This window comes from Apodemus sylvaticus, chromosome 4, assembly GCF_947179515.1.
Source record: "Apodemus sylvaticus chromosome 4, mApoSyl1.1, whole genome shotgun sequence".
Lineage (NCBI taxonomy): Eukaryota > Metazoa > Chordata > Mammalia > Rodentia > Muridae > Apodemus > Apodemus sylvaticus.
In genome coordinates this window covers 141,914,976-141,942,328 of record NC_067475.1, presented here as the reverse complement: position 1 = coordinate 141,942,328, position 27,353 = coordinate 141,914,976, and the positions used below count along the sequence as shown (strand labels likewise).

Below are 27,353 nucleotides of genomic sequence, written 5' to 3'. Positions count from 1 at the left end.
GCCTGTGGTCCTGCTGTATCCAAGGGCTGTGTTCATCTCCATGGCTTGTGTTACCACCAAAGGCCATGTGGATGCCTGTGGTCTGTGCTACTGCCTGACTCCCCGTTGATGTCTGTGGACCATGCTGACAAGGGGTGTGGGGGTTTGGATAGGTACGGCCCCCATACACTCATCTGTTTAAATGCTTGGCCCATAAGGAGTGGCACTATTAGGAGGTGTGGCCTTGTTGGAGGAAGTATGTCACTGTGGTGGCAGGCTATGGCGTCTTATAGGCTCAAGTGTGACACATAGCCTCCTTCTATTGCCTGTGGATCAAGATGTAGCTCTCAGCTCCTTCTCCAGCACCATGTCCGCCTGCCTGCCGCCATGCTTCCTGCCACGATGATAATGGATTGAACCTCTGAAACTGTAAGCCAGCCCCATTTAAGTGTTTTCCTTTATAAGAGTTGTCATGGTCATGGTATCCCTTCACAGCAGTAAAATCCTAAGACAAGGATAGACATGTTGATGCCAATGCCAGCAGCTTGGGCAGCCCCCCGAGGCCATATTGGTGTTTGTGGTCCTACCTCAGCCAGAATCTCTGGCTATGTCCACAGCCTGTGTTACCACTGAAGGCTATGTCAGTGTCCACAGTCTGTACCACAGCCCCCGAAGTCACATTCATGTCAGTGTCCTGGGCTACTGCCAAGGACCATGAGGCTGTCTGTTTTCTATGCTGCTGTCAGACACTGTGTTGAGATCTGCAGTCTGTGTTGCTGATGGAGGAGACCTTGCTGATGTCTACGGTCCCGCTGCCGTCTGAATCCATGCTGGTGTCCATGGACTGCCACTGAAAATCGTATTGATGTCTGTGGCCCGTGCCCCGAAGGCTGCGTTGATCTCTGTGGCCTGTGCTGATGCTGTTGGGCATGTGGCTGTCAGTGTTCTGTGCTGTCACCAGGAATTTAAGATCCACGCTCCCATTGACTGTAATGGGCAAAAGAGCTCATTTTGCAGTGATATCCGTGACTTTCGACTCATAGTTAACAAAGAGAGTCATAAGAGGCTTCTGTGACAACTCATAGCCTAGACAGGAAACCATTGAAGGGAACTCTTAAAAATTGTGATAAGGATGCTGAAATGTAGCTCTCCACAGCTGATGGCTTCTGGGGGCAGGGCAGTGAAGAAGGACTCAGTTTTCTCTAGGGACTTGGCCACTGGGAGTTTGACTATACTCTAATGAGTATATGGGCAATCCAAATTGGACGTTTGGAGGTGTGTGTGTGGTGTGTGTGTGTGTGTTTTGGTTTATTTCTTTCTTCTTTTGGGGGAGGAGAAGGGCTGGGGGGCAGACATGGGAAGACTGGGAAGTGAGCATGATAGGATGTATTATGGGAAATTCCTACATAATAAGTGAGAATATTATGTTGGCAAAATAATTCTGCCCTCTATTTCTTTAGGGATGGTGTTTCCAAATGTCATTACTTAATTTCAAAGATTGGAGTTTTTAATCCTTGTCTGATCATAAATTACCTAAATTTCATGGGGGCACAAGACTGTGTTTCTTTGGTTGTGAGAGCCGTTGTGGCTGGAAATAATGGGCTGTCTTCTTAGAGGAAGGCAGATGCGCTCTGCATCGAAGGTGAATTTAGGATTCTTGGCAGCTGTATTAGGACTTCACTGCTGTGAAGAGACATCATGACCGTGGCAATTCTTATAAAGGACAACATTTAACTGGGGCTGGCTTACAGGTTCAGGCAGGGGCATAGCTTAGTTAATCGTGCTTGCCCGGCATGCCCTCAGCCCTGGGTTTGATCTCCAGCACCACATACAGCCAAGTGTGGCAGTGCACAACTGTAAGTTCAGTGCTTGGGGGTTAGAGGCAAGCAGATGAGTTCAAGGTCGGCATCTTCACTTTACTTACCAAGTTTGAGATCAGCCCGGGATGCCTGACACTCTGCCTCAAAAGGATGTGTAGGAGGACTTAGGCCTCAGCACACACAAGGTCACACTGCCTGTGGTGATGGACAGTGGGTTTGGTTATGTGTAGGAAGGACGCAGCCAGCACCAGGGTGCAGCTCTGATGGCAAGCACAGGCTTAAAGGATTGGCAGATTGAAGCAGCTACTCGAACCTGGAGTTGTTTACTTCACCAAGGCCGATATGTAGTACTGATAACCACCACATCAACCTGCTAAGAGGGTTGTGAGTTCAGACACTGTGATGTGATCAGTGGGCCGTATTCGGTGCTAGGGAGTCTAGGGTCCTTGTTGTCTCCCAAAGCATTTATGAGCAGAAACAGGTAATTATGGAGGACAGATGAGGTTACAGAAACAAAACCATTCTCAACACCACCCAGCACTCACTGTCCTTTCCGGAGTCTTAAAAGCTGACCTACTGGATTTCATGATGCCCCCTCCCCGGGCCCCATAGTGTATTGTGTGACATGTTTACTGGACTGAGTGATTCCACTTCAAATCAACTTCAAGGATTTCGTCACTCTCTGAGCTACCGAAGATCCTCTGGGGAATTACAGAACTAGGGTTAAGATTTCCTTTAAAATATTAACAAAAAAAAAGTAAATAAATAAAGTATCTCTTCTTGAGTCAGGCTCTTGATAACATCAGAAAGTGGGCTTTATACAGAGGCTGTAAATAGAGTGCTGTTCAGCCCCTCCCCCTCCTCTGGATTTTAGTCCTCCGCCCTTCTCAGTCCTCCCCAAATAAACACTGGAAATAAAAAGCTGCAACTGGAGCCCGAAACAATTGTCCTACTGTGTAGATAGGAACTTCTGGGAGAAAGAACAGGACCTGAGTCAGCAAAAAAGTAACTGTGGGGAATCGGGGTAGCTCTAGGGGCGGGCTGGGCCCACGGGGAGTCCGCTTCGAGGGACTCATCCTCGCATGACTTGTCTGGTGCAATCCGCAGGTCTTTGCATAGACGGCAACAATCCTTACCTCACACATCCTCACCGCTTTGACTCCGAGTTCTCACCCACCCAAGGGCTGTCGTTAATTATCTAGGAGAGTCTGGGGGAACTCTCTTACCTGTTTCGACTCCAGTACATCTGTTTGTAGTGTTATGTTAAACAAATATTTGTGTAGCTCTTTCTGGAAGTCATATATTGTGATGAACCCTGATGGTAAAGAGAACAAAAGAGACACAGTCTGAGTTTGTGGCTGCAGGGAAGGGAGATTAAGAGCAAATAATAAACTGCACCACTGGGGCTGGAGAGATGGCTCAGTGATTAAGAGCACTGACTGCTCCTCTGAAGGTCCCAAGTTCAAATCCCAGCAACCACATGGTGGCTCACAACCATCCGTAATGAGACCAGACACCCTCTTCTGGTGAGTTACAGTTTAATTAGATATAATAATAAATAAATCTTTGGGCTGGAGCTAGCAGAGGTTCTGAATTCAATTCCCAGCAACCACATGATGGCTCACAACCATCTGTCCAACTACAATGTACTCATATACATAAAATTTAAAAACAATAAATAAACTATGTCACTATAAACACTATAAATGACAGCTGGAGGTCCTGGGGCTGGCTGGCAAGACAAGGGCATGAGATGAGGGATGACCAGGGAATATCATGGAGGTCTCACATCAGGGAGGTCTTACAACAGGGTTGGACTGTGGAGCCTTGTAGGCATGGCATTGTCACATTATGGGCTCCAACCGAAGAGAATGAAAGGCCCGAGGAAGAATGGAAGTGGAGGTTGGAGACCCTCTAGGAGCAAGAACAGGACCCGAGTCAGCAAAAAAGTACCGTAGGGGAATCAGGGTAGCTCTAGGGGCGGGCTGGGCCCATGGGGAGTCAGCTTCGTGAAACTCATCCTCGCATGACTTGTCTGGTGCAATCCACAGGTCAACAACCCTTACCTGACACATCCTCAGCTGATGGCTGAGGCCATCTGTCTGTTCCTGTTGGTTCACAAACTGTATTAGTGTGTGTGTGTGTGTGTGTGTGTGTGTGTGTGTGTGTGTGTGTGTGTGTATGTTCAAATGTGTGTGAGTAGGCCAGAGATCAACTGTCTTTCTTGAGACAGTTTCTCACGGCCTGGAACTCACCAGTTAGGTGAGCACCCCGGCTGGCCAAATGGCTCTAGGGATCTGCCTGCCTGTCCCTGTCTCTCCAGCTCTGGGATTGTGAGCACATCCTACCATGCATAACTGTTTTGACCGCGCATAGGGTCAAAGCACTTTACCCCGGGGGCTTCCTCCCCAGATCCCATTGCTATTATTCTGGCCATCTCTTCCAAGTACTAATAGCCAAGCCCGAGAAGCCTTCCTCCAATAGGAACAGCCCTTTCTCAGATGCCATCTTCCAATAGGAACACCCCTTTCTCAGAAGCCGTCCTCCAATAAGAACACTCCTTTCTCAGTCGCCTGAAATGGAGGTCATTGAGGAACTTTTGGTAGTGACATTTCTTGGCATTCTCCTTTAAGTCTCACAACAGGGTACATCTCTTGTTCCCAACACCTGAGGACCATCATTCCAGCTTGTCATCTCCCTGTGAGTCCAACCTGTCAGCGGACTGAGCTCTTCGCGTTTCTGTGCAAAGCTATAATGCTTTTCTAGAGAATTGCTTGTCTTCACTCAAACTCTTCTAAAGAACATTGCCAGCTCCTTGTCAAGGAAGGAAGGAAGGAAGGAAGGAAGGAAGGAAGGAAGGAAGGAAGGAAGGAAGGAAGGAAGGAAGGAAGGAGGGAGGGAGGGAGGGAGGGGAGGGAGGGAGGGAGGGAGGGAGGGAGGGAGGGAGGGAGGAAGGAAGGAAGGAAGGAAGGAAGGAAGGAAGGAAGGAAGGAAGGAAGGAAGGATCCTGCTTCCCTCCCAGAGATAAAGCTCTACTCCACATATTACTGCCTCGTGGGCATCCTAAGCTCTTTAGGATCCAATGAGACTCAACAAATCCCACATGGCGGGGAACCAGAACCGTAAGACCTTCCTTGAAGCAGTTTAACTCATGGTGTCTGAGAAAGGACTGGGTTGTGATGCAGTTTCTCAAAGAAGGCTCCATGATCGCTTCCTCAACGCCTTCCTGTAGCACATCCTAGCTCAGGTATGGTCTTTGTGTTCTTTAGCTTGGTATGAGGGAGGGAAAGTGGAAAGCTCGGCCTTCAGATTTCCTGTGGACCAGGAGTGCCTAAGCCAACCTCTCTGAATGCCTGAAAAACAGCTTGAGTCCTTGGAATCAGGTCTTTGGGCACTCATTTTCCAGAGAACTGTAAATCTGACCCTTTCGGTCTCACAAAAAATGGATCATGACTGGGCAGTCAAAGTTGGCAGAGTCATTGTGCAGGGTACCGAATTTAAGACAAATATTTTCTCTACTATATATACATATGTTATTGTTATTGTTATTATTGATTACTTGAGACGGCGACTCATGTAACTCAGAATGGCTTCCAACTCACTATGTGGTCACCTATGACTTTGAACTTGTGACTTTCCCCCTTACCCACTGAGTGCTGGGATTACAGGTAGGCGCCCTCATTCCTGGCTTATGTGCTCCTGGGAATTCTGGGAGGTGAAGGCAGGACATCGACATTGTGCATGCTTGCTATGCGAGTTCTCTACAACTGGAGCTGGATCCTCAGCCTGCTGTAGCCCTTTACCCCCCCCCCCCCCCGCCCCCCATGGCAGTTTGAGGAGGGAGTGCAGAAGGGAGCCTACAGGGTTTACCGAGGAGTTGCCCTTTAAAGCTTGTTGAAACCTATGCCCACCGTGGGAAAATAGATTGAAGAGCTTTCTCCATCGGGATTTCCTGTGGTCGGAACAATTTGAATGGCAGTGTTCAGTGACTAGGTCAGAAATGAGACATTGAGTATCTCTCCGGAGCTGCTATATGGTCTCAGTGGATGGGGGTGAGAGCAGCAGGAATAGACCCTTACTAATTATCCTGCTACTTGGTTTCCTAACTGACAGCGCACGACCTTTCCCTGTAGAATACCTCTAGCTGTGGGTCTTTGACATGATTTTGGTTCTCCTCATACTTACCTGTTTTTCTTTTTTCTTTTTTCCAGAATGTTGAGTCTTCCTCATGAAGTCTTACAATCATTTTCCTTGAACCTGTAAGGACCTTGCTAACTATGTGATACAGGCAAAACCAAACATTTGTGTGGTGTCTGGCTGCCAGAGAGATAAAGTTGTTCTTCCAGTTAAGGTCCTGGAAGACATCAATAGCGTCCTTGTGTTTCAGGCGGGGTATTCAAGTGAGAGGGGATGGGATTAGGGGTGAGGGGAGTACAAAAGGGGGGAAGGGGAGACCAGAAGAGAAAAGAGGAGGAAGAGAAGGGAAGAGAAGGGAAAGGGGTAAGAAAGAACTGGAGGAGGTGGAGAGGAAAGAGGACGGAAAGAAAGGTGGAGGGAAGGGGAGGAAGAAGACAGGGAATCTAGGTCACAGGGGACCTCAGTTTCCTGCAATAAAAAAAGTTAGTGTACTTGGATATGTAATCGTTTTCTTTGTTTTGTTTTAGACAATGTCTGGGGTAGCCTAGGCTGATCTTAAACTCTCTTTATATAGCCCAGGCTAGCCTTGAACTCCTGGTCCTTATGTCTATGCAAGACAGGAATTCCAAGCTCAAGGGACCATGCCCTGCTGTAAAGCAGTGTTTAGAAGCAAAGACTGATTCGGACACAAATGTGTAGGTTATATTTATTTTTTCAGCAGCGGTGGCAGCTGCTGCTGCAGCCTGAAACTTCCTTAAAGCCTTTTTAAGGATTTTAAACTAAAAGGCGCTGCTCTATGTAACGAAGCCACCTCCTGATTTCACCTGTTTTAGTCTTATGTGCAGTACCTGGGTTGAGCTTTCTAAGTAACTAATAGAAAAGAACTTCAGTCTATTGTGTGCGTTCATGTGTACAGAAGCACGCACGTATTTAACAGGTGCCCCCACACACGTGTGCGTGTGTTCTGCCGCTGGCTGACTGTGGAGCCCCAGGGTGTTCATTACTGCTTACTGTGCTTCTTCAGTTCAGAGGTCAGTTCCTGCCTTGACCTCCCTCAGTGACAAAGTCCCATCTGAGAGTTTTAAGCTGAAATAAACTTTCTCCTCAAGTTGCTTTTGGTCATGGTCTTCATCACAGTAATAGGCAACTGTTATTTCCAACCTAAGATGACAGGAGTCTCAACTGCTAACTCAGACCCTTGAGCCACTTTCCCGGCAATGTCTCTGGGGAATCTCTGATTTAGCGATATATCTTAACTTCTGTCTACCCCCAACATTGTTTTTAATGCACCACAGACAGTCAGACAGACTTTATAATATATGCAGCTGTTCTGCTGCTCTGTATTGGATTTGAAACTCATTCTGGTACTAAGCATTTTACCCAAATATCTCATAAATAACTTTGATGGTTGTTGGATTTATAATCAACTAGAAGACATGCCTTTGTACCAGTCCATGAGGATATTTATAAAAATGACTAACAAAGGGGCAAGACACTCTGACAGACTGGGCGATACCTTCCAGTGGTAGCCTAGGTATGAAGAGGTCTCTAGAGGAAACATTGTTACTTTTGTCTGTCCGCCTTCATTCCCTGTTGGAAGTGCATCTACTCCTCACAGGGAAGCATCACCATGTGTGATGGTTTATATCTGCTCTGCCCAAAGAGTGGCACTATTAAAAGGTGTGGCCCTGTTGGAGTAGGTGTGTCACTGTAGGTGTGGGTGTTAACACCCTCATCCTAGCTGCCTGGAAGCCAGTATTCTGCTAGCAGCCTTCAGATGAAGATGTAGACCTCTCAGCTCCTCCTGCACCATGCCTGCCTGGATGCTGCCATACTTCTGCCTTGATAATGGACTGAACCTCTAAACCTGTAAGCCAGCCCCAATTAAATGTCCTCATAAGAGTTGCCTTGGTCATGGTGCCTGTTCGCAGCAATAAAACCCTAAGACACTCTGTGTGAGGGGGAGCTGGTGTGGGAGGGGACATGTTTGTGTGTGCATGCCATGCTGTGAGTGTGGAGGCCTGAAGACAACTTGTGGGATCCTGGAGACCAAACTCCAGTCACCTGAGCAATGGCCTTTCCCTGCTGAGCCATCCCTGTGGTCCGACGCCCTCTCATCTTCGAATGAGTTCTGTAGAAGATTCTCCCGTTAACCTGCAAACTACTTAACCGTCGTCTTCTCCTCTCTGCCTCCATCTCCCTCTCTAGACACCTTCCCACACTGACCCACCACCACCTCTCTTAGGTTGTTCTTAGAAGCCTCTCTTGTCCACTCTGGTCCAGATCAGTTCATCCCTTCCTTTTCCACTTAGTATTGAGCTAGTCAGCCTGGTGGTGGCATGCACGTATCTGGTCAAATGTGTACGCCTTATCTGTCCACTTAGATTCAGAGCTCTTACGAGCAAGCACGATTATCTTTTGTTTTGCATTTTGCTATTTCTTAAAATTGTATCTGACACAGAGAGCTTAACACAAAGTTTTACACATGGTGGCCGCTGGTCAAAAGACATCTGTTGACTGACAGTTAATTAAACAGCCGAGAATATATCTTGTTTGGCTGCTTTTTAGGGGATTTTCATCTTTTTCCTTGTGCATTAATTGTGCATGGAACTGCGTCCATTGGATATCCTCATGGAAGCGAATGTCGTATCCTGAGAATTTCCCCTACACTGTCCTTTTTCCTTCCCTCCCTTCCCCGCTAGTCCCTCTCTGTTCCCACTAGAGGATTTCATGCTTCTGCTTTGTACTTTTGATTTCTTCTTTTCTAATTTCTTTCTATTTTTTTGAGATGGGATCTCACTGTATAGCCTTAGCTTGTCTGGAACTCACCATGTAGACCAGGATGGCCTCAAAATCAGGGATCTGCCTTCTTCTGCCTCTCAGGGTCTGGTATTCAAGGTGTGCACCACCACACTGAGTATGTGTCTGTATAATTCTAGGAGCTGCATGTGAAAGAGAACAGTCTTGTCTTTGTGAGGCTAGCTTAATTCACTCAACGTGATTGCAACTTCTCTAATGCATCCCTGTGTGCATCTCTTCTCCCTGTGTGCATGATTTCATTACTTATTAAGATATCCATATATGTGCCTATGTATTTCACATTTTCTTTGTCTGTCTGGTTGGACACCGGCTTGAGAACATGTCTTTTTAAGGCCATCTTGTTAGTTAGAGAATTACAGTTTACCCTGAAAGCACAGACTGACCTTGAACTCTGCTGGCTGGCTGGAAGGGAGGCCCATCACAGGAAACCTCACATTTAATAGAAAAAGCAAAACCAAACCAAACCAAACCAAACCACCTCGCTGTCCCTGGAAATTCCACTCTAAGCTTCTCATCTTAACAAAAGGGAACGTTTGACACAGTCTGCTTTGTGTGGAGCTGAGTGGAAGGACAGAAGGCATCAGTCTGTCTGCAGGGTGCTACACACTGCACTCTCACATTCCCCATCTATCGAAACGTCCTGCTTCCATTTTTCTTCAGAGGCGCCATTTTTTTTTCATGGCGGGTTGGAGACCTATTTCAGACTAATTTCCCTTTCTGCCTTACTTTCTTCCAGGGCATACTGTTCAGTTTAGAGCTTGGGTTCTGTTGCTGTTGTTTGGGTGTTTTGTTTGTTTGTTTTGTTTTCTAGATGGGTCTGAAAGCAGCCTGTGACAAGGCAGGAAGGCCTGCACTTACTGTTTGCAGAGTGCTTTCCAGTCTCTCGCCAGCTGCCTGTGCAACAGTGTTGCTCTTGTGCGCTGCTTATCTTCTGAGTTTCCAGATGGAGGAAGGGGCATTGGGGTTAAGTAACCTGCTGGAGGGGTAATCGTATATACTGATAGTGCCCCAGTACGGATGCTCCCCAACTCGGGAATGAAATGTGCTCTTTTCTTTCCTTTCTGATTCCAGAAGAAGGTAGAGCCACGGCACTGTGCCCGAGTTGCCGTTTTGGAGGACTTGGTTTGTGGTTTTCACGCGTCAGAAGCTCAAGACCCTTTCATAGAACAGAACTGATGGAAGACATTTACAGTGACTCAGAGTGCGGAGGCGACCCCTGAGGCACACAGGAATCTATCAAGGGGCAGCTCAGCTTTCTCACTAAGGCAGCCATGCAAGTGGAGACTTCAGTTAAAAGCTAAGAACAGGGGAGGGGGGCAGGGGGAGGGGAGGGCAGTCGGATGGCTCCGCCAGCAAAGACACTCACTGCCAAGCCCAAGGACCTGCTGCAGCCGATTCACAGGACACAAATGCTACAAGGGACCACTCCCGCCAGTTGTTCTCTGACCTCCACAAGTGCTCCCCACCTCCCAGCAAGCAAACATACATAAAAAAAAAGCAATTTAAAAAAAAATAGAAACTAGCTGGGCAGTGGTGGCGCATGCCTTTGATCCTAGCACTCGAGAGGCAGAGGCAGATGGATCTCTTGAGTTCGAGAGCTACATGGCGAAATCCTATCTCAAAAAACAAGAACAGACAAACAGAAAAACCAAAGCCAAAAAGTAGAAACTGGCAATACATGCCGAGACAGACGGCTCAGTCAGCGAATACACTGCTGGGCAAGTCTGATGATCACAGTTCGATCCCCAGAACCTACATGAAAAGGCTGACGAGAAGTGACTCCACAGAGCTGACCTCTAACCCCCCACACATGCATGTTCTGTGGAACACACATGCTTGTACATACCTGCACATCCACACGTTATAAAGTTTTATAAAAAAAATTTTAAAGGCACCAAAGCTATTCCTCACTGAGCAGCTTTTAGGCAGTAAGATTTCCACCTTACTGGTAAGAATTTTATGCATTGAGAGAAGGAGAGATATAACCAGTCTGGTGTGGTGAGGTGGCTTGTACTGATGAGTGGTCCCTTCCCATTCTATCTCGGCTTCTAGATGCCAACTTGCAGAGCTGTTGCTACTGGACTTAGTGAATGATTGAGAGCCTTAATGTTTACTCTTCTAAATGAGCCATTAGATAGATCTTCTTCGGGCACACCAGAAGCAAGCCATCTGTCCTCCGAGCAAGCCTTTTGTATGGTGTGGTTGGTTTTCTTAGTAGTAGGTGGGCTGCACCTGGAGGAATCAGCTATGTATAAAATTGACTCTCTCCCAAGGTAACTGCTACTTCTGCTCAAGTGCATCCAGTTTCCAGTTGTTCTGTCCATCCCTGCGTGTAGAGCAGGAATACAGAGAACTCCAATAGAAGCAGCAAGGGAGAATCAAGTATTCTAAGCCTCTTGTGGGTGTCTAAGCTCTGGTGCACCTCGCTTTCAGGTCATTCAGTGGGGATCACCCTGGCCAGGCTTTAAGGCAACATCTTCTTTCCTGGGACTCTGGAAGCTGGGTAAATAGCTCCTGCTCTACTCTATGTTTTGAGACATGGTTTTATTCTAAGGTGGATGGGTAGAGAGTTTGCAAAGCCTGCGTGTGACTCTGGGCTAGATCCCCAGCACAGCAAAACCCAAATGAAGCAACCACCAGGGCAAAGAGAAATGTGTTTAGAAGGAAGGGCTATCAGCCTTGCTACACGGGTTTTTCACAATGTGCATGTATTTGGAAGAACTGATTCTTATTTGAAGTGGCCGGTCTCAGTTTTGGAGATAAGACCTTTTGTCTACATGAGGAAAATAAGGTCACAGTGATCCTCAGAACTGGTGAGGAAGGGAAGGTGCGGAGGAGGAGACCTTAATGCTTGCTGTATTCATCTCTTGTGGTGTGTGTGCAGCCAAGCCTTTAGAAATACGGTCTTTGGTCATTGTTAATACATCATTTGATGTTGGAATAATTTTGTAATTTTAATATTGATTTCTCTTAATCAATATTTAACTAATTTTTTTCTTCTACTATATTGTTTAGGCCCATTAGTTCAGAAAGGCTTTTTCATCCTCAGGAGATACAAAACCAAATTTTAAAAAGTCAGTTTGGAAATGATGATCCAAAACAAGGAGAAAGGAACCACAGAACCCCAGACCGGCACCAACAGGATGGAACTGTAAGATGGAACCCCAGAATGGAACTCCAGAACACAGTCACAGAATGATGCCACAGAACGGGACCACAGGACAGCATCTCATCGCATAACCACAGAGTGTAATAGAAGCCAGCCTTGACTACGTAGTGAAATTGGGGTCACTATGGGCTATGTAGGACACAGTCTTAACAAACAAAAACAAATAAACAGGGTAAACAAACCCAAGCAAGCTAACAAGGATGCTTTCCTTTTTTCAACGCGTGCCTTTGAACTACGAGGGAAAGGTGTGCACTCCCGGGAGGGTGCTAAGGGAAGGGTGTGCACTCCTGGGAGGGTGCTGAGGGAAGGGTGTGCACTCCTGGGAGGGTGCTGAGGGAAGGGTGTGCATTCCCGGGAGGGTGCTAAGTTCCTGCACACCAACAGCTGGCGCTTTCACTTTCTTGCTTCAGTTTGTAAAATCGCCCTACCTCAGAGGGGCCCAGGTTTGATAACATTAATTAGTTAGCTAATTAATAGCAGAAAAATAGTGGGAGGCATCTATCAGATGCAGTCTTTGTGAGAAGCTTTAAAACCCTGTGAGAAGCTGGGAGTGGTGTCTGTTGCATGACTTTGATGCCAGCACCTGGGAGATGGGCAGGCCAATCTGATCCCTGTGAGTTAGAGAGAGCCCCTGGCAAGGGTGGTAGGAGTGGGGGGCTGGGGGAGGAGACAGAGGGCGGGGTGGGGGACAAACACCCTGAGATAGAACTGGGCAGGTGGAGCTCACCAGGAATTCCAGCACCCGCAAAATGGAGGCAGGGGCAGTTAGAGGCTAGCTTTGGCAACATAGTGAGTTCAAGGACAGCCTGGGCTATGTGAGACCGGCTCGAAAAACAAAGAAACACACCCACCCCAAACCCCAAACAAAGAAAAACAAAAATTTCAAACATGGTAGTCAGTGTACCTGACTAAGCATGATAGGTGGCACGTGGGAGGCAGCGGTGGTTGCAGGAAGATCACTGCAGGTTGCAGGCCAGCATGGTACACATTGGGAACTGCAGATCAGCCACAGCTGTACAGCCAGATTCTGTCTCAAACACACACACACACACACACACACACACACACACACAGAGACACACATACTCACACACACACACACTCACACACTCTCACACACACACACTCACACACACACTCACACACACACACACACACACACACACTGATCCAGACCTCACATTATACTAGAAAAGAAATTATATATGACTTATAATTCTGAATTTGGGGCTGGGGTGATGACTCAGTGGGTAAAAGCATTTGCCACACACACCTGGAGACCTGAGTTCACACCTCAGAACACATGTAAAAAGTCTGTGTGCTGGGTGTAGTGGCAATGCCTTTAATTCCAACACCCAAGAGCCAGAGGCCAGAGGTACTGTGAGTCCCAGAGCAGTGTGGTCTACAGAGTGATTCCAGGGTAGTCCTTGCTAGACTGTGAGACTATCTAAAAAAAAAAGTAGTAGCAGTGATGTGCTTCTGTAATCCTAACACTCCTACAATAAGCCTGGAACTGAAGACAGGAGTGCCATGGGCCCCCTGGCCGTGAGTACGCAGCACAGACTAGCAATGGGAACGAGAGACCAGGCTCCAACAAGGTATGAAGTTACAGCCACCATATATAGAAGGCCAAATTAGAGTCCTTTAATAGCCCATGACTGAGAGCAGCCCTTTGTCCCAAAGAACTCTTGACAACAAAGCCCAGGAGTACAATGGGTATAAAGGTAAAAACCACAATGACATCATTGTCAGGGGTAGGTCAGGGGAACCTGGCAATATTTGTTTTGGCTATACATTCAGCAGTTATTTTTGGTTATGTATCTGGGTATGATCAGGTTCATGGAAAGTCCTGAATGTGATACCAAGACGGATGTGACATGTTTCAGGAGGTTGGGGGCTAAAAGGGTAAAATCAGGGTAAAACAGATTTAACCCTAGTCAGGTCAAGCATGAACTTTTGAAAGTTGTTCTCTTATGTCCACATATTTGTTATAATACAGTGTGCTCCCTGACTCCTTCATGTAAATACACACACACACACACACACACACAGAAACACCAAACTCACAAAACCAAAACCTAACCGTAAAAATAATTCAATTCTAGAACTTAATATAGAGAAATAATGTTGCTGCTTGGGAGTGGAAACTTACTCAACAGAACACATGCAAAAGAATTGGTGACCAAGGATAAGATTGGCATGTGGAACTTCAGCAAAATTAATAGTTTTTATCATCAAAAGACAACATTAAGGTTAAAAAGGCGAAGCACAAAAATGAAGGAATGCATTTGTGAGTCTCAGAACTCACCAAGGACTTGTGGCCAGAGTACTTAAAGAACCACTAATCAATAAGGAAAAGACAGAAGACTTTAGCAAGTAGGTTAAGCTGGCTGGGCAGCCTGTGAGCCCCAGAGATCTATCAACCTGCCTGCTTCTTCCCTTGCACTGCCACTGAGCATGCCACTGTGGTGTATGTTTTAAAATGGGTTCTTAAGCTCAAACTCAGATCTTCATGCTTGCATAACAAGCAGTCAAGCATTTGCTGTTTGAGGCATCGCCCCAACCCTTGCACTTAGATTTTATTGGCTAAAGTAAGTCAAAGCGTTGTTTCATTCACCCAAAAAGGCAAGAAGAGTACAACGTAACATGCAGAGCAAGAAGAAATGCAGAAATCGTTACAGAGTGTCTAGCACAGGTAGTCAGTCCCTAATTAAAGAGCAGGCATTGTAGAAGAAAGGGATACTGTTGCAATGAAGGAGTAACAGGCAGGATGTGGGAGTCTGGGGGTGTAGTTCAATCAGAGATGGACAAACATGAGCCAGTGGAAGAAGATGAGGCTAAAAGACGTGTATGGGTTCTCTAATATGATTTTTAAGATGAAACCTTTTTGGCTTATAAAATGGGATGAGTGTTTGTGTGGGTATTGCCCTTGTGTTTTCAGGGAAAGGATTCAGATAAAATGAGAACTCAGGGCTGATGGGATGGTTCAGCAGGTAAAGGTGATTGTGGCTAAGACTGAGAACTTGAGTTTGAAACCTGCATCCCGTGGTAGAAGATCACCAAATAAGACACCACAAAAGAAGACTCAAGATTAATTTTGGAGAACATCAATATGTAGGGATGTGCTGACTAGTTGTTTTTTCAACCTGACATAAGCTAGAGTCATTTTGCAAGAAGGAACTTCAAGTGAAAAAAAAATGTTCCCACCAGGTTGGCCTGTGGTCAAGTCTGTAGTTCATTGTTTAAATTAGTGATTGTTGTGAGTGGGCCCAGCCCACTCCTTAGCTGGTCGTCCTGGGTGCTACAGGAAGTCAGGCTGAACAAGCCATGAGGAGCAGCAAGACAGTAAGCAGCACCCTTCCATGGTCTCTGCATCACAGAGGAAGGACTTAAATGGCACATTTGCATTGACAAATAAGGTAGCAAGGGATCCTTGGGAAAGCCATTTTAGTTCAGAAGTGGGATTACAGGCCAAAAAGATTGGGGGCAGGGCAGTTCAACATCTAGGAAGTGGAGTAGAGAGATACAGTTAGGACAGAAGCAGAGTTCCCAAGTATCTGTGTTCCTCACCATGTTTAAAGCTTGTAAGACCTCAGTTTAGACTTCTCTATTAATGAAGTCTGTTAATTTCCTTTCTTATTAAAATGAGTTTGAGTTAGTGATCTACCATTAAATTAAATATTAAACTATTTTGAGACAGAGTCTCATGTAGCCTAGGTTAGTAGCTAAGGATGAATTTGAATTCCTAATCCTCCTGCCTCTGCCTCTCTAGTGTTGTGATTATAGATATACACTACTACACAAAGAGTATGTAGTGCTGAGGACTGAATCAGGGGCCTTGTGGTGGTATTGATGAAAGTAGCCCCCAACGGCTCCAGAGAGCCCCAACTTGGAACCTCCCACTGGCCCTTAGGGACGGTCCCTGAGTCCCCCTCCCTGCCCAGCCAATTAATGTAAAGGTTGCCAGAACCACCAATCGCTAGGTGCCTAGCTGATGTTGCTATAATCTGCCCTCAAAAATTGTATAAAAAGTTTATGAAAGAAAGAGAAGGGGTCACCTCTCCTCTGGGTGCAGGATGATCCCAGCACGCTGGAACAATAAATCTCTTGCTTTTGTATCTGACCTCAGTTCTCGAGTCTCCGTGGGGAGGGGGTCCCCTAAGGCTCACTTTGAGTTTACAGGCTAATGGAGGCCTTATTTGAAAGAATTAGGACTTGTGGTCTTCTCTCCTCTCCTCTCCTCTCCTCTCCTCTCCTCTCCTCTCCTCTCCTCTCCTCTCCTCTCCTCTCCTCTCCTCTCCTCTCCTCTCCTCTCCTCCCCTCCCCTCCCCTCCCCTCCCTCCTCTCCCCTCCCCCCTGCCCTCCCCTCCCCTGCCCTCCCCTCCCCTCCCCTCCCCTCCTCTCCCCTCCCCTCCTCTCCCCTCCCCTCCTCTCCTCTCCTCTTCTTTTCTCTTCCTAACCAGATATAGAACTCTGAACTCCTACTCCAGCCCCTTGACTGCTTGCATACCAGAATGCTTCCAACCATGATGGCAATGGACTGAACGTCTTAACTGTAAGCCAATCCCTATGAAATATTGTCCTTACTAAGAGTTGCTGTGGTCATGGTGTCTCTTCATAGCAATGGAAATCCTAAGGCAGGCCTCGTGCATGCTAAGCACACGAGTGATTACCAACTGAGCCACATTCTCAGTGCCTCTTCTGTTTTACAGTGATGCTTTGAGCCCTGAACCTTCTGTGTCACAGTGGGACCTTCTAGGCTCTGACTCTAGTTTCCTGACACTGCCAGGCTGGGTGCTGACTAGGAAGGTGTTCAGAAGAGAGCTTTTTCCTTAAGTTGTTATGTGAATGCTACACAACAAAATCTTACAAAGCAAAAATATTACAGTAGGGTGAACAGCAGCCTCTTGAGCCCCTTACACTGTTTGTAGTTGTCAAATTAATGATGTAATTATGGGCAGCCTGTGATTTGGATTATTTAGTTGTTTTCCTCAAGTGAAATTATTTTAGAAGCACGATATCATTGTCACCAACAAAAGGATCATATCTCTGATCTTTTGCTGTTGTTGTTTTTAAATTTTTAATTTATTTGCTATATATCCTACTCACTGTCCCTCCTCCTGCTCATCCCCTCCCACAATCTGTTCTCCATCTCCTTCTCTCCTGAGATGGTGGAGACTCCCCAATATATCCCCTCACCCCCCACCCCTGCACATTAAATTTCTGCAAGGCTAGGCATATCCTCTTGCACTGAGGCCAGATGGGGCAGCCTAGCTAGACCAACATATCCCACTGACAAGCAACAGCTTTTGAGATAGCCCCTGCTTCAGTTATTTGGGACCCACATGAAGACCAAGATGTGCATCTGCTACATAAGTGCTGGGGAGGGTGCTGGGTCCAGCCTGCATAAGGTTGGTGGTTTAGTCTCTGAGAACCCCAAGGATCCAGGTTATTTGATTCTGTTGTTCTTCCTGTGGAGTCTCCCATCTCCTTCAGGGCCTCCGATCCTTCTCCCATTTATTCTCTAAGAGTCCCTGAGCTCCATCCAATGTTTGGCTGTGGGTCTCTGCATCCCTCAGAGTCAGCTGCTGGGTGGATCCTCTCAGAGGACAGCCATGCTAGACTCCTGTCTGCAAGCATGACAGAGCATGATTAATAGTGTCAGGGACTTGTGCTTGACCATGGGATGGGTCTGAAGTTGGGTTGGTTATGGGCTGTCTATCCCTCAGTCTCTGCTCCATCTTCCCTCCCTGTATTTCTTGTAGAGAGGATTCATTTTGGGTCTCAAGTTTTGTGAGTGGGTTGGTGTCCCTATTGCTCCACTGGGGTTTCTTCCTAGCTACAGGAGGTGTCCTCTTCGGGTTGCATGTATACAATGCTGCGAGTCACAGCTAAGGTTACCCGCAATGATTCTTGGGAGCCTCCCCTATCCCAGGTCTCTGTCATGTCCTCAAAATGCCTCCCAACTCCCCACCCCATTATTTGCAGATTTCTATTCATTCTCATGGCCATCTGGCCATCTCTCCTGTCCCTCCCCACACCTGATCCTGAAACCCCCATTCCCCTCCCAGTCCACTCTCCCTCCCAGGTTCCTCCCTCCATCTTCCTCCTAAGACTATTTTATTCCCCCTTCTAAGTGAGATTCAAGCGTCCTTGCTTGCGCCTTCCTCCTTGTTTAGCTTCTTTGGGTCTGTGGAGTGTAGCATGGTACCTGTATTTTATGACTCTTTCCACTTATAAGTGAGTATATACCATGCATGTCCTTTTGGGTCTGGGTTACCACACTCAGGATGATATTCTCAAGTTCCATCCATTTGCCTGAAGCATCCATGGTGTCTTTGTTTTTCATAGCTTAATAGTATTCCATTGTGTAGATATTCCACATTTTCTTTATACATTCTTCTGTTAAGGGACATCTAGGTTGTTCCCAGTTTTCTGGCTATTACGAAGAAAGCTGCTAAGCATAGTTGAGCAAGGGTCTTTCTGGGATGGTGGAGCATCTGCTGGGTATATGCTCAGGAGTGGTATAGCTGGGTCTTGAGGTAGAACTATTCCCCGTTTTCTGAGAAACCTCCAGATTGATTTCCAAAGTGGTTGTACAAATTTGTACTCCCACCAGCAATGGAGCAGTGTTCCCCTTGCTTCACCAGCAATGGAGCAGTGTTCCCCTTGCTCCACATCCCTGCCAACATGCCCTGTCAGTTACGTTTTTGACCTTAGCCATTCTGACTGGTGTAAGATGGAATCTCAGAGTTGTTTTGATTTGTATTCTCCTGATGACTAAGAACTTTGAACATTTCTTTAAGTGTTTCTCAACCATTTGAGATTCCTTTGTTGAGGATTCTGTTTAACTGTGTACCTCATTTTTAATTGGGTTATTGAAGTTGATTGTGTCTAACTTCTTTAGTTCTTTATGAATTTTGGATATTAGCCTTCTAGTCAGATGTAGGGTTGGTGAAGATCCTTTCCCAATCTGTAGGCTGCCATTTTTTCCTATTGACAGAGCCTTACAGACGCTTTTCAGTTTCATGAGGTCCCATGTATCAAGTTTTGATCTTACAGCCTGAGCCATTGGTGTTCTCTTCAGGAAGTGGTCTCCTATACCGATGCGTTAAAGGCTATCCCCCACTTTTTCTTCTATTAGATTGAATGTATCCAGTTTTATGTTAAGGTCTTTGATCCACTGGGACTTGAGTTTTGTGAAGGGTGATAGATATAGATCTATTTGCATTTTTCTACATGTCGACATCCTGCGAGTCCAGCACAATTTGTTGAAGATTCTTTCAATTTTCCATTTAATGGTTTTTGCTTTCTTTGTAAATAAAATCAAGTGTCCATAGATATGTGGGTTTATTTCCGGGTCTTCGAATCAATTCCATTGATCAACTTGTCTGTTCCTATACCAATAGCACGCAGTTTCTATTACTACTTCTCTGTAGTATAGCTTGAGATCAGGGTTGGTGACACCTCCAGAAGTTCTTTTATTTTTCAAGATTGTTTAAGCTATTCTGGGTTTTTTGTTTTTCCATATGAAGTTGAAAATTGCTCTGTCAGTTTCTGTAAAGAATCATGTTGAAATTTTGATCGGAATTGCACTGAATCTGTCGATAACTGTTGGTAAGATGGCCATTCACTACGATTAGCAGAGTGATCATAAACATGAAAGGTCCTTTCATCTTCTGGTATCTTCCTCAATTTCTTCTTCAGCAACTTGAAATACTTGTCATATAGGTCTTTCACTTGCTTGGTTAGAGTTACATCAATATATTTTGTATTATTTGTGGCTATTGTAAAGGGTGTAGTTTCCCTAATTTCTTCCTCTGCCTATTTATCATTTGTATAAAGGAGGGCTACTGGTTTCTTTGAGTTAATTTTGTATCCAGACACTGTGTAGAAGGTGTTTATCAGCTATAGTAGTTCTCTGGTAGAATTTTGGGGTTACTTATATATGCCATCATATCATCCACAAATAGTAATACTTTGACTTCTTCCTTTCCAATTCGTATCCGCCTGATCTTCTTTAGCTGTCTTATTGCTCTGGCTGGAACTTCAAGTACTATATTATATAGAATAAATAGGGAGACAGTGGGCAGCCTTGTGTTGTCTCTGGTTTTAGTGGGATTGCTTTAAATTTGTCTCCATTTAAGCTTGATGTTAGGTATTGATTTGCTGTATGTTGCTTTGATTAAGTTTAGGTATGTGCCTTGTATACCTGATCTCTCTAATACTTTTAACATTAAGGGAAGTTGGATTTTGTCAAAGGCTTTTTCAGCATCTAATGAGATGATCATGTGACTTTTTTCTTACAGTTGGTTTTTATGGTGGATTTTCATATATTGAACCATTCTTGCATTGCTGGGATGATGTCTACTTGATTTTGATGGATGATGTCTTTGATGTGTTCCTGGATTTATTTTGCGAGTATTTTATTGAGTATGTTCGCATCAATGTTCATAACAGAAATCAGTCTGAAATTCTCTTTCTTTGTTGAATTTTTGTGTGGTTTAAATATCAAGGTGACTGTGGCCTCATATAATAAGCTTGGCAGTGTTCCTTCTGTTTCTATTTTGTAGAATGGTTTGATGAGTATTGGTATTGGCTCTTCTTCAAAAGTCTGATAGAATTCTGCACTAAAACCATCTGGCCCTCAGCTTTTTTGGTTGGGAGACTTTTTATGACTGCTTCTATTTCCTTAGGGGTTATAGGGCTGTTTAAATAGTTTACTTGATCTTGATTTAACTTTGGGAAATGGTATCTGTCTAGAAACTCATCTATTTCAGTAAGATTTTCAGATTTTGTGGAGCACAGGCTTTTGAAATAAGACTTAATGATTCTTTTAATTTTCTCAGTGTTATGTTTTCCTTTTCATATCCGATTTTTAAAATTTGGATGCTGTCTCTCTGTCTTTTGATTAGCTTGGCTAAGGGTGCATCGGTGTGGTTTATTTTCTCAAAGAACCATCTCTTTGTTTCTTTGATTCTTTGTATTGTTTTCTTTGTCTTTAACTGATTGGTTTCAGCTCTGATTTTGATTATTTCCTGCCTTCTACTCCTCTTAGGTGTCCTTGCTTCTATTTTTCTCTAGAGCATTCAGGTATACTTTTAAATTGTTTGTATGAGAACTTTCTAATTTCTTTATGGAGGCACTGAGTGCTATGATCTTTCCTCTTAGCACTACTCTCATTGTGTCCCATAAATTTGGTATGTTGTGCCTTTGAATTCTAGAATTCTAGAAAGTTTTTCATTTATTTCTTCCCTGACCCAGAGATCATTGAGTAGAAAGTTGTTCAATTTCCATCAGTGTGCTTGCTTTTTGTCGTTTCTCCTGTTGTTGAAGTCCAGCTTTAATACATGGTAGTCTGATAAAATGCAAAGCATTATTTCAATTTTCTTCTATCTGTTGAGGCTTGCTTTGTAATCTACTAGATGGTCAATTTTGGAGGAGGATCCATGAGGTGCAGAGTAGAAGGTATATTCTTTTGTGTTTGGGTAACAGATTTAATAGATGTCTGTTAGATTCATTTGATTCATAATATCTGTTAGTTTCATTATTTCTCTGGTAAGTTTTTGTCTGGATGACCTGTCCATTAGTGAAACTGGGGTGTTGAAGTCTTCCACAACCAGTGTATGAGACATAGATGTTCAGAACTGATATATCATCTTGGTAGATTTTTTTTCCTTTGATGGTATGAAGTGTCCTTTCCTGTCTCTTTTAATTAATTTTGGTTGAAAATCTATATTATTAGATATTAGAATGGCTACTTCAGCTTGCTTCTTGAGTCTGTTCTCTTGGAAAACTTTTTTCCAGGCTTTTACTGTGAAATAATGTCTATCTTTGTTGCTGAGGTGTGTTTCTTGTATGCAACACACTGATGGATCCTGTTTTTCATTCTGTTAGACTGTGTCTTTTTATTGGGGAAATGAATCTATTAAGATTGAGAGATATTAATGACCAGTGATGTTTTTATTCCTGTTATTTTGATGTGTGTGTGTGTGTGTGTGTGTTTCCATTGTTTTTGTTGGTGTGAATTTACTTATTTCTTGTATTTTCTTGGATGTAGTTGTCTTCCTTGGGCTGAAGTTTTCCTTCTACTATTTTCTGTAGGGCTAGATTTGTGGATAGATATTGTTTAAATTTGGATTTGTCTTGAAATATATTGTTTCTTCCATCCATCATGATTGAAAGTTTTGCTGGGTATAGTAGTCTAGGTTGGTATCTGTGGTTTTTTGATAAGTTGTAAGGTATCTGTCCAGGCACTTGTAGCTTTAGAGTCTCTGTTGAGAAGTCAGATTTAATTCTGATAAGTCTTCCTTTATATATTACTTGGCCTTTTCCCCTTGTGACTTTTAATATTCTTTATTTTTGTTCTGTAGATTTTTTTTTTAGATTTTTTTTTTTTCCGAGACAGGGTTTCTCTATGTAGCTCTGGCTGTCCTGGAACTCACTCTGTAGACCATGCAGGTCTCGAACTCAGAAATCCTCCTGCCTCTGCCTCCCAGAGTGCTGGAATTATAGGCGTGCACCACCACCGCCCGGCCTGTTCTGTAGATTTTTTTGTTTTATTTATTATATGGCAGAAGGATTTTCTATAAGATTCTTTATGTTATAGGCATCTCTTCATTTAGATTGGGAAAGGTTTTTTTTCTATGATTTTGTTGAAAATATTTTCTGGGCTGTGGATTTGGGATTCATCACCTTCTTCTATTACTATTATTCTTAGGTTAGGTCTTTTCATGATATCCTAGATTTCCTGGATGTTTTCTGTCAGGAATTTTTTAGATTTAACATTTTCTTTAACTGACATATTAAATTCTTCTATTGCACCTCCTATGCCTGAGATCTCTCTTCCATCTCCTATATTCTGTTGGTGGTGCTTGCATCTGTTATTCCCATTCTTTTGCCTAGGTTTTCTATCTCCAGAATTTGCTCCATTTGTGTTTGTGTTTTCTTTATTGCTCTGATTTCCACTCTCAGGTTTTGTACAATTTATTTTCTTTCCCTGTTTATTTTCCTGTATACCATTATATTGTTAGGGAATTTATTTGTTTCCTCTTTAAAGACATCTACCTGTTTGATTGTATTTTCCTGTATTTCTTTAAGTGATTTATTCATTTTCCTCCTTTATAAGATTGAATTTATGGCTTCCATTGTGTTAGTGATGTGTTTAGAAAAAGATAAAGAGAGGTGGAATATGTTCTATGGTGCTTTGGTGAGGTATGAGGGGAGGGGGTGCCTCCGCAGGCCTATTCTGGCTGAGGTATTCCTTCCCCTGAGGGACCAGCCACATGATGGTATAGTATAGAATAGAGTTTATTAAGAGCATGGGGAGGGGAGTTAGGAGGGTAGTAGAGGCAGAGAAAGGCAGAGAGAGAGAGAGAGAGAGAGTAGAGAAGTAGAGACTGGCTATGAGCACAGGGAGGAGAAAGGAGGAAAGGGAATGGGGAGAGGGAGGGAGTAGGAAGGGCAGAGCAAGAACAAGAGAGGAACAAGAGAGTGAGGAGGGGGCAAGCAGCTCCTTTTATAGTGAATCAGGCATACCTAGCTGTGGGCGGAGCTTAGGATGCTAACAGTTAGGGTATCCAGAGCTTGGTATACTAGGGTAGTAACTGTGCTCTGAAGGTATCTTATTACCTTGCCTTTGTTGATTGTGTTCTTTCTAGGACCTTTAGCCATCTGGATGGCTTTGGTTCCTGTATGTTCTTGTTGTAGTAGTATTGGGAGGGGGATTAACCTTGATCTTCTTGGTGTGGGCAATTTCTGATGGTCATCTTTTGGCTATATGATTCCACATTAGGATTCACAGTTCTGATGTAGGTGGGCAGAGAGGTGACAGGAAAATGGAGGTCCAATGGGGACAGCAGACTGCTCAGGGCCACTGGGGGCTTCCCGGAGGACTCAGCAAGCAGAGAAGAAAGGTGGGGGAAGGGAAACTAATGTGCATGGTTCAGGATTCACAGGTGTGCCTCCAGAGAGGTGGCAGGAAAATTGAGGCCTACTGGGGATCGCTGACTGCTCAGGGCAGCTGGAGATTAAGGGGAAACGTTTCCATCTTTCTACTGTAGTCAGGAGGGCAGGGGACCTAGAGAATCTGTTCACACACACTGCCTGCAGTAGACTTATGTTTGGATCAAGTCCCAGTTGGCATCAGACATAACAACAAGCCCCCCTTTCTCCTTTGTAAGCTATCAACCAGCATCAATTTGTGAGTTGTAAACACCCAAATTCTCTTTAAAAGATTCTCCTGAAGTTGCCCTGGGGGCCAAGGGATGAGAAATTGCTTAGAATTCCTCCTAGGTTGAAATCTCACTTTCAAAAGGGGCAGGAAGCAGCCTGGCTATCGTAAATCACCAGGAAGCAAGTGTTCAGAGGGGCCAGGCTTGATATTAATAGAGGCTGAGTTTTATTCTTGCAGCAGGAAAGACCTTTCAGTGTGTTGGGCACAGACAGCTTTCAAAGCCGGAGACTGGAGAATGCTCTTGTTTTATGTACTCCAGCATGTCGCTTCCTCTAATTGGGAACTAGTTGCATTCAAATGGCCCAATTATGTGCAACGTCTATAAGCACTGCACATGGAAGGGCACCCAGTGTACTTTTTGTTTATATGTCAAAGCCTTTGGCTAATTGAGCTTTTATTCAATGGAAATAAAAATGTAGTCTGTCAAAGAATAGTGTTTGGACCCTGCTCAGAAAGTTCATTTCTTCTATTTTTCTCTTCCTCCTCTTCCTCCTTTTTCTCCCCTGGCCTCTCCTCATCTACCTCTTCTTCTTTTTTTCTTTGAGGCAGCTAAGGTTCTATTGCTGTGACTAGACACCATGACCAAGGCAGCTTTTATAAAGGAAAACATTCAGTTGAGACTGACTTCTGGTTTCAGAGGTTCAGTCCATCATCATCAAGGTGGGGCTGTACAGGCCGACATAGTGCTGGAGGAGGAGCTGAGAGGTCTGCATCTAGATCTGAAGGCTGTCAGAAGGAAACCTCCTCTGTACTCAGTGGAGCTTGAGCATAGGACCTTAGAGCCCATCCCCACAGTGACACACTTTCTCCAACAAGGCCACACCTATTCCATCAAGGCCACACCTCCTTATTGTGTCACTTCCCATGAACCAAGCATATTCAAACCACCATGGAGGTTTTCACTTTATAGACCAGACTGACCTCATACACATGATACCCCTGCTTCAACCCCAAGTGCCAAGGTTATAGATGCTGCAGATGTTTTCTTAATAGTATCACTCATTAGATGGGAAAAGACAGAGACTTAGAGAGCAGAGAGTTGGTTCCTGAATCTCCCTCTATAGTTTCCAGCAATGACATTGGGTAGATGAATCTCTGTAGATCAGCACTTACAGGAGGGGCCCAGGCTGAGGATTTAGCTAGCATTTAGCTGATGACCAGGTATTACAGTTATGTAACTTACACCAAATTTGTCGGCCTAGAAGTACAATCGTTTTTTATCCTATCATCAGATTCAGTGAATCAAATACCACACAGGTCTCAGCTGGGCAAATCTTTGGCTTCTTGGGGCCATCATGGACAGCACTCGGGGGTGTACAGCTGGAAGATGAGCTGTGAGGAAGGGAGCAAGACAGCTTCACTCAGAGCCACAGGTGAATTTCCCTGTTGACTAGGGTGCCTGGCTATTTCCTGATCATGTGGTGGTCTCTATAGCTGTTATGTTCCATTTGGCCATCCCAAAGGAACTGGAAAGTTCTGATCTCATCTTGGAAGTTAGAGTCCTCTGTCTGTATCCACTGACTAATCTTGCTGTTTCATTTAGAGACCATTTCCCCATTCTGTTCAACCACTTTACAGCAGTCTCTCACTTCAGAAGGTACATGCTTAATGTCTGGGGGGGGGGCATGGGTCAACTGGCTGAGTGCTTGCATACCACATGCAAAGCTCTAGACTACATTCCTACATTGCATAAATGAGGCATGGTTTACATACCTGTAATCCTAGCACTCAGGAGGAAGAGTCAAGAAGATCAAAAGTTCAAGTTCATTCTCAGCTACATAGGATGTCTGAGGCCAGCCTGAGCTACATGAGACTCTGTGTCAAAGTAAGTTAATAAATAAGCAAATAAGTAACTAAACAAGAATGATGTTAAGGTTATAAAAGCTTATTTTAGACATTTATAGTGTGTGATTATATTTATATAAAATATATGAAATGATAAAGTTATAAAAATTGGGAATAGATAAGAGGTTTCCAGAAATCTCCAAGGATTAAGGGTGGAAAGGAAATGTGTGAGACCACGGAGGGCAACAGGAGGGATCCTGAGCTGTACAGAGCCATATTGGGGCAGTCTTGCACTTGGTCAGAGTTTGACTTTGGTCAAGGTTAACTTCTCCCAGTTAGCCAGGATCCTGCTCCACCTAGGGTGGAGCGCACGTAGTAAAGGTTAAGTTCATTGTTCCTCCAGGTATAGGGATTCCTGAATTAAACAGGTGACCCACCCAGCTGCCGGAGCAGTCAAGACGAAGACCTCCAAGAGAAGCTAGACAACTTCCACCGGAACTCAGCCTGGAGTCTGGGGGGAAGGGTTTGCCCGAACTGTTATAAGGTCTGGCGCCATTAAAGTTTACGGCTTTGATCAGTGAACATTGACTTGGCCGTACGTTCTTTTCGCCGCTCTTCCCTATGACCCCAAAATTCTCTCAACAGGTAACCTGGTTTACATGTAGCTGCTGGCGGCTACATAGTGGCGCCCAACGTGGGGCGACCTGGCACGAGAGAATTTCCTGAGGTAGCCCTATCCAGCGAAGCTTCGCGGAAAAGGTGAAAATTAATGGTATCTGCACGGTAAGCAACATAGAGGTCAAAGCTAGTGCTAGTGAATTCGTGTCTATTGTTGTGAGTGCAAGGAATGGATACAGTTTTTCAAGCATACTGCGTGGACCCAGCGCAGGACTGCTTGGGTTGATAAGATAGGGAAATATGGGGAAGGAATTTGGTAGGCATTTGCCCAAAGCTCGTAAGAGCTGATTTCGGCGAAAAGAAAGGGGTTTTTAAAAATAGGCATATGTCCACAGCTTCTAAGAGCTGTTTAAAGAGGAAAATGGATGCAATTGCTTAACAAGCATGCTTAACTTTCTGTGTATCTTTCCGTGTTTGTCCCGGTGCACCGACTGTCTATGTGTATGTTTATGTCCTCTCTGTGTCGTTGTGTGAATGACTGTTTCATGTTAAAAAGAAAAAATTGGTAAAGATTACATCTGCTGGTAACCTCTTGAGCTAGCCACAGTTTGTGTGGAGATTGATTCAAAGCCACGCCGCGACAGCGCAGCTCACTCAAGAGGCAAGCGTGGCTGGGGAAAAAGCCGCTCTTAAAGCCCAGAAACCTCAAGATTTGGGAAGACCTTGGTTTGACTTGTGAAATTCATGTAGTCGCTTTATACTTGTTTCTAATTGGTTTTAATGATATAAG

General features: G+C 44.7%; 1 protein-coding gene across 1 annotated transcript in view; it reads right to left on the bottom strand.

The window, feature by feature from the left end:
• Positions 1-721: 721 nt before the first annotated feature.
• Positions 722-27,353, bottom strand: part of Tmem212 (transmembrane protein 212) — a 68,458-nt gene continuing 41,826 nt past the window's right edge. Inside the window, exon 5 of the mRNA XM_052180980.1 lies at positions 722-966. Coding sequence (XP_052036940.1) covers positions 722-966 — 245 coding nt within the window. The remainder of the gene's footprint in view (positions 967-27,353) is intronic.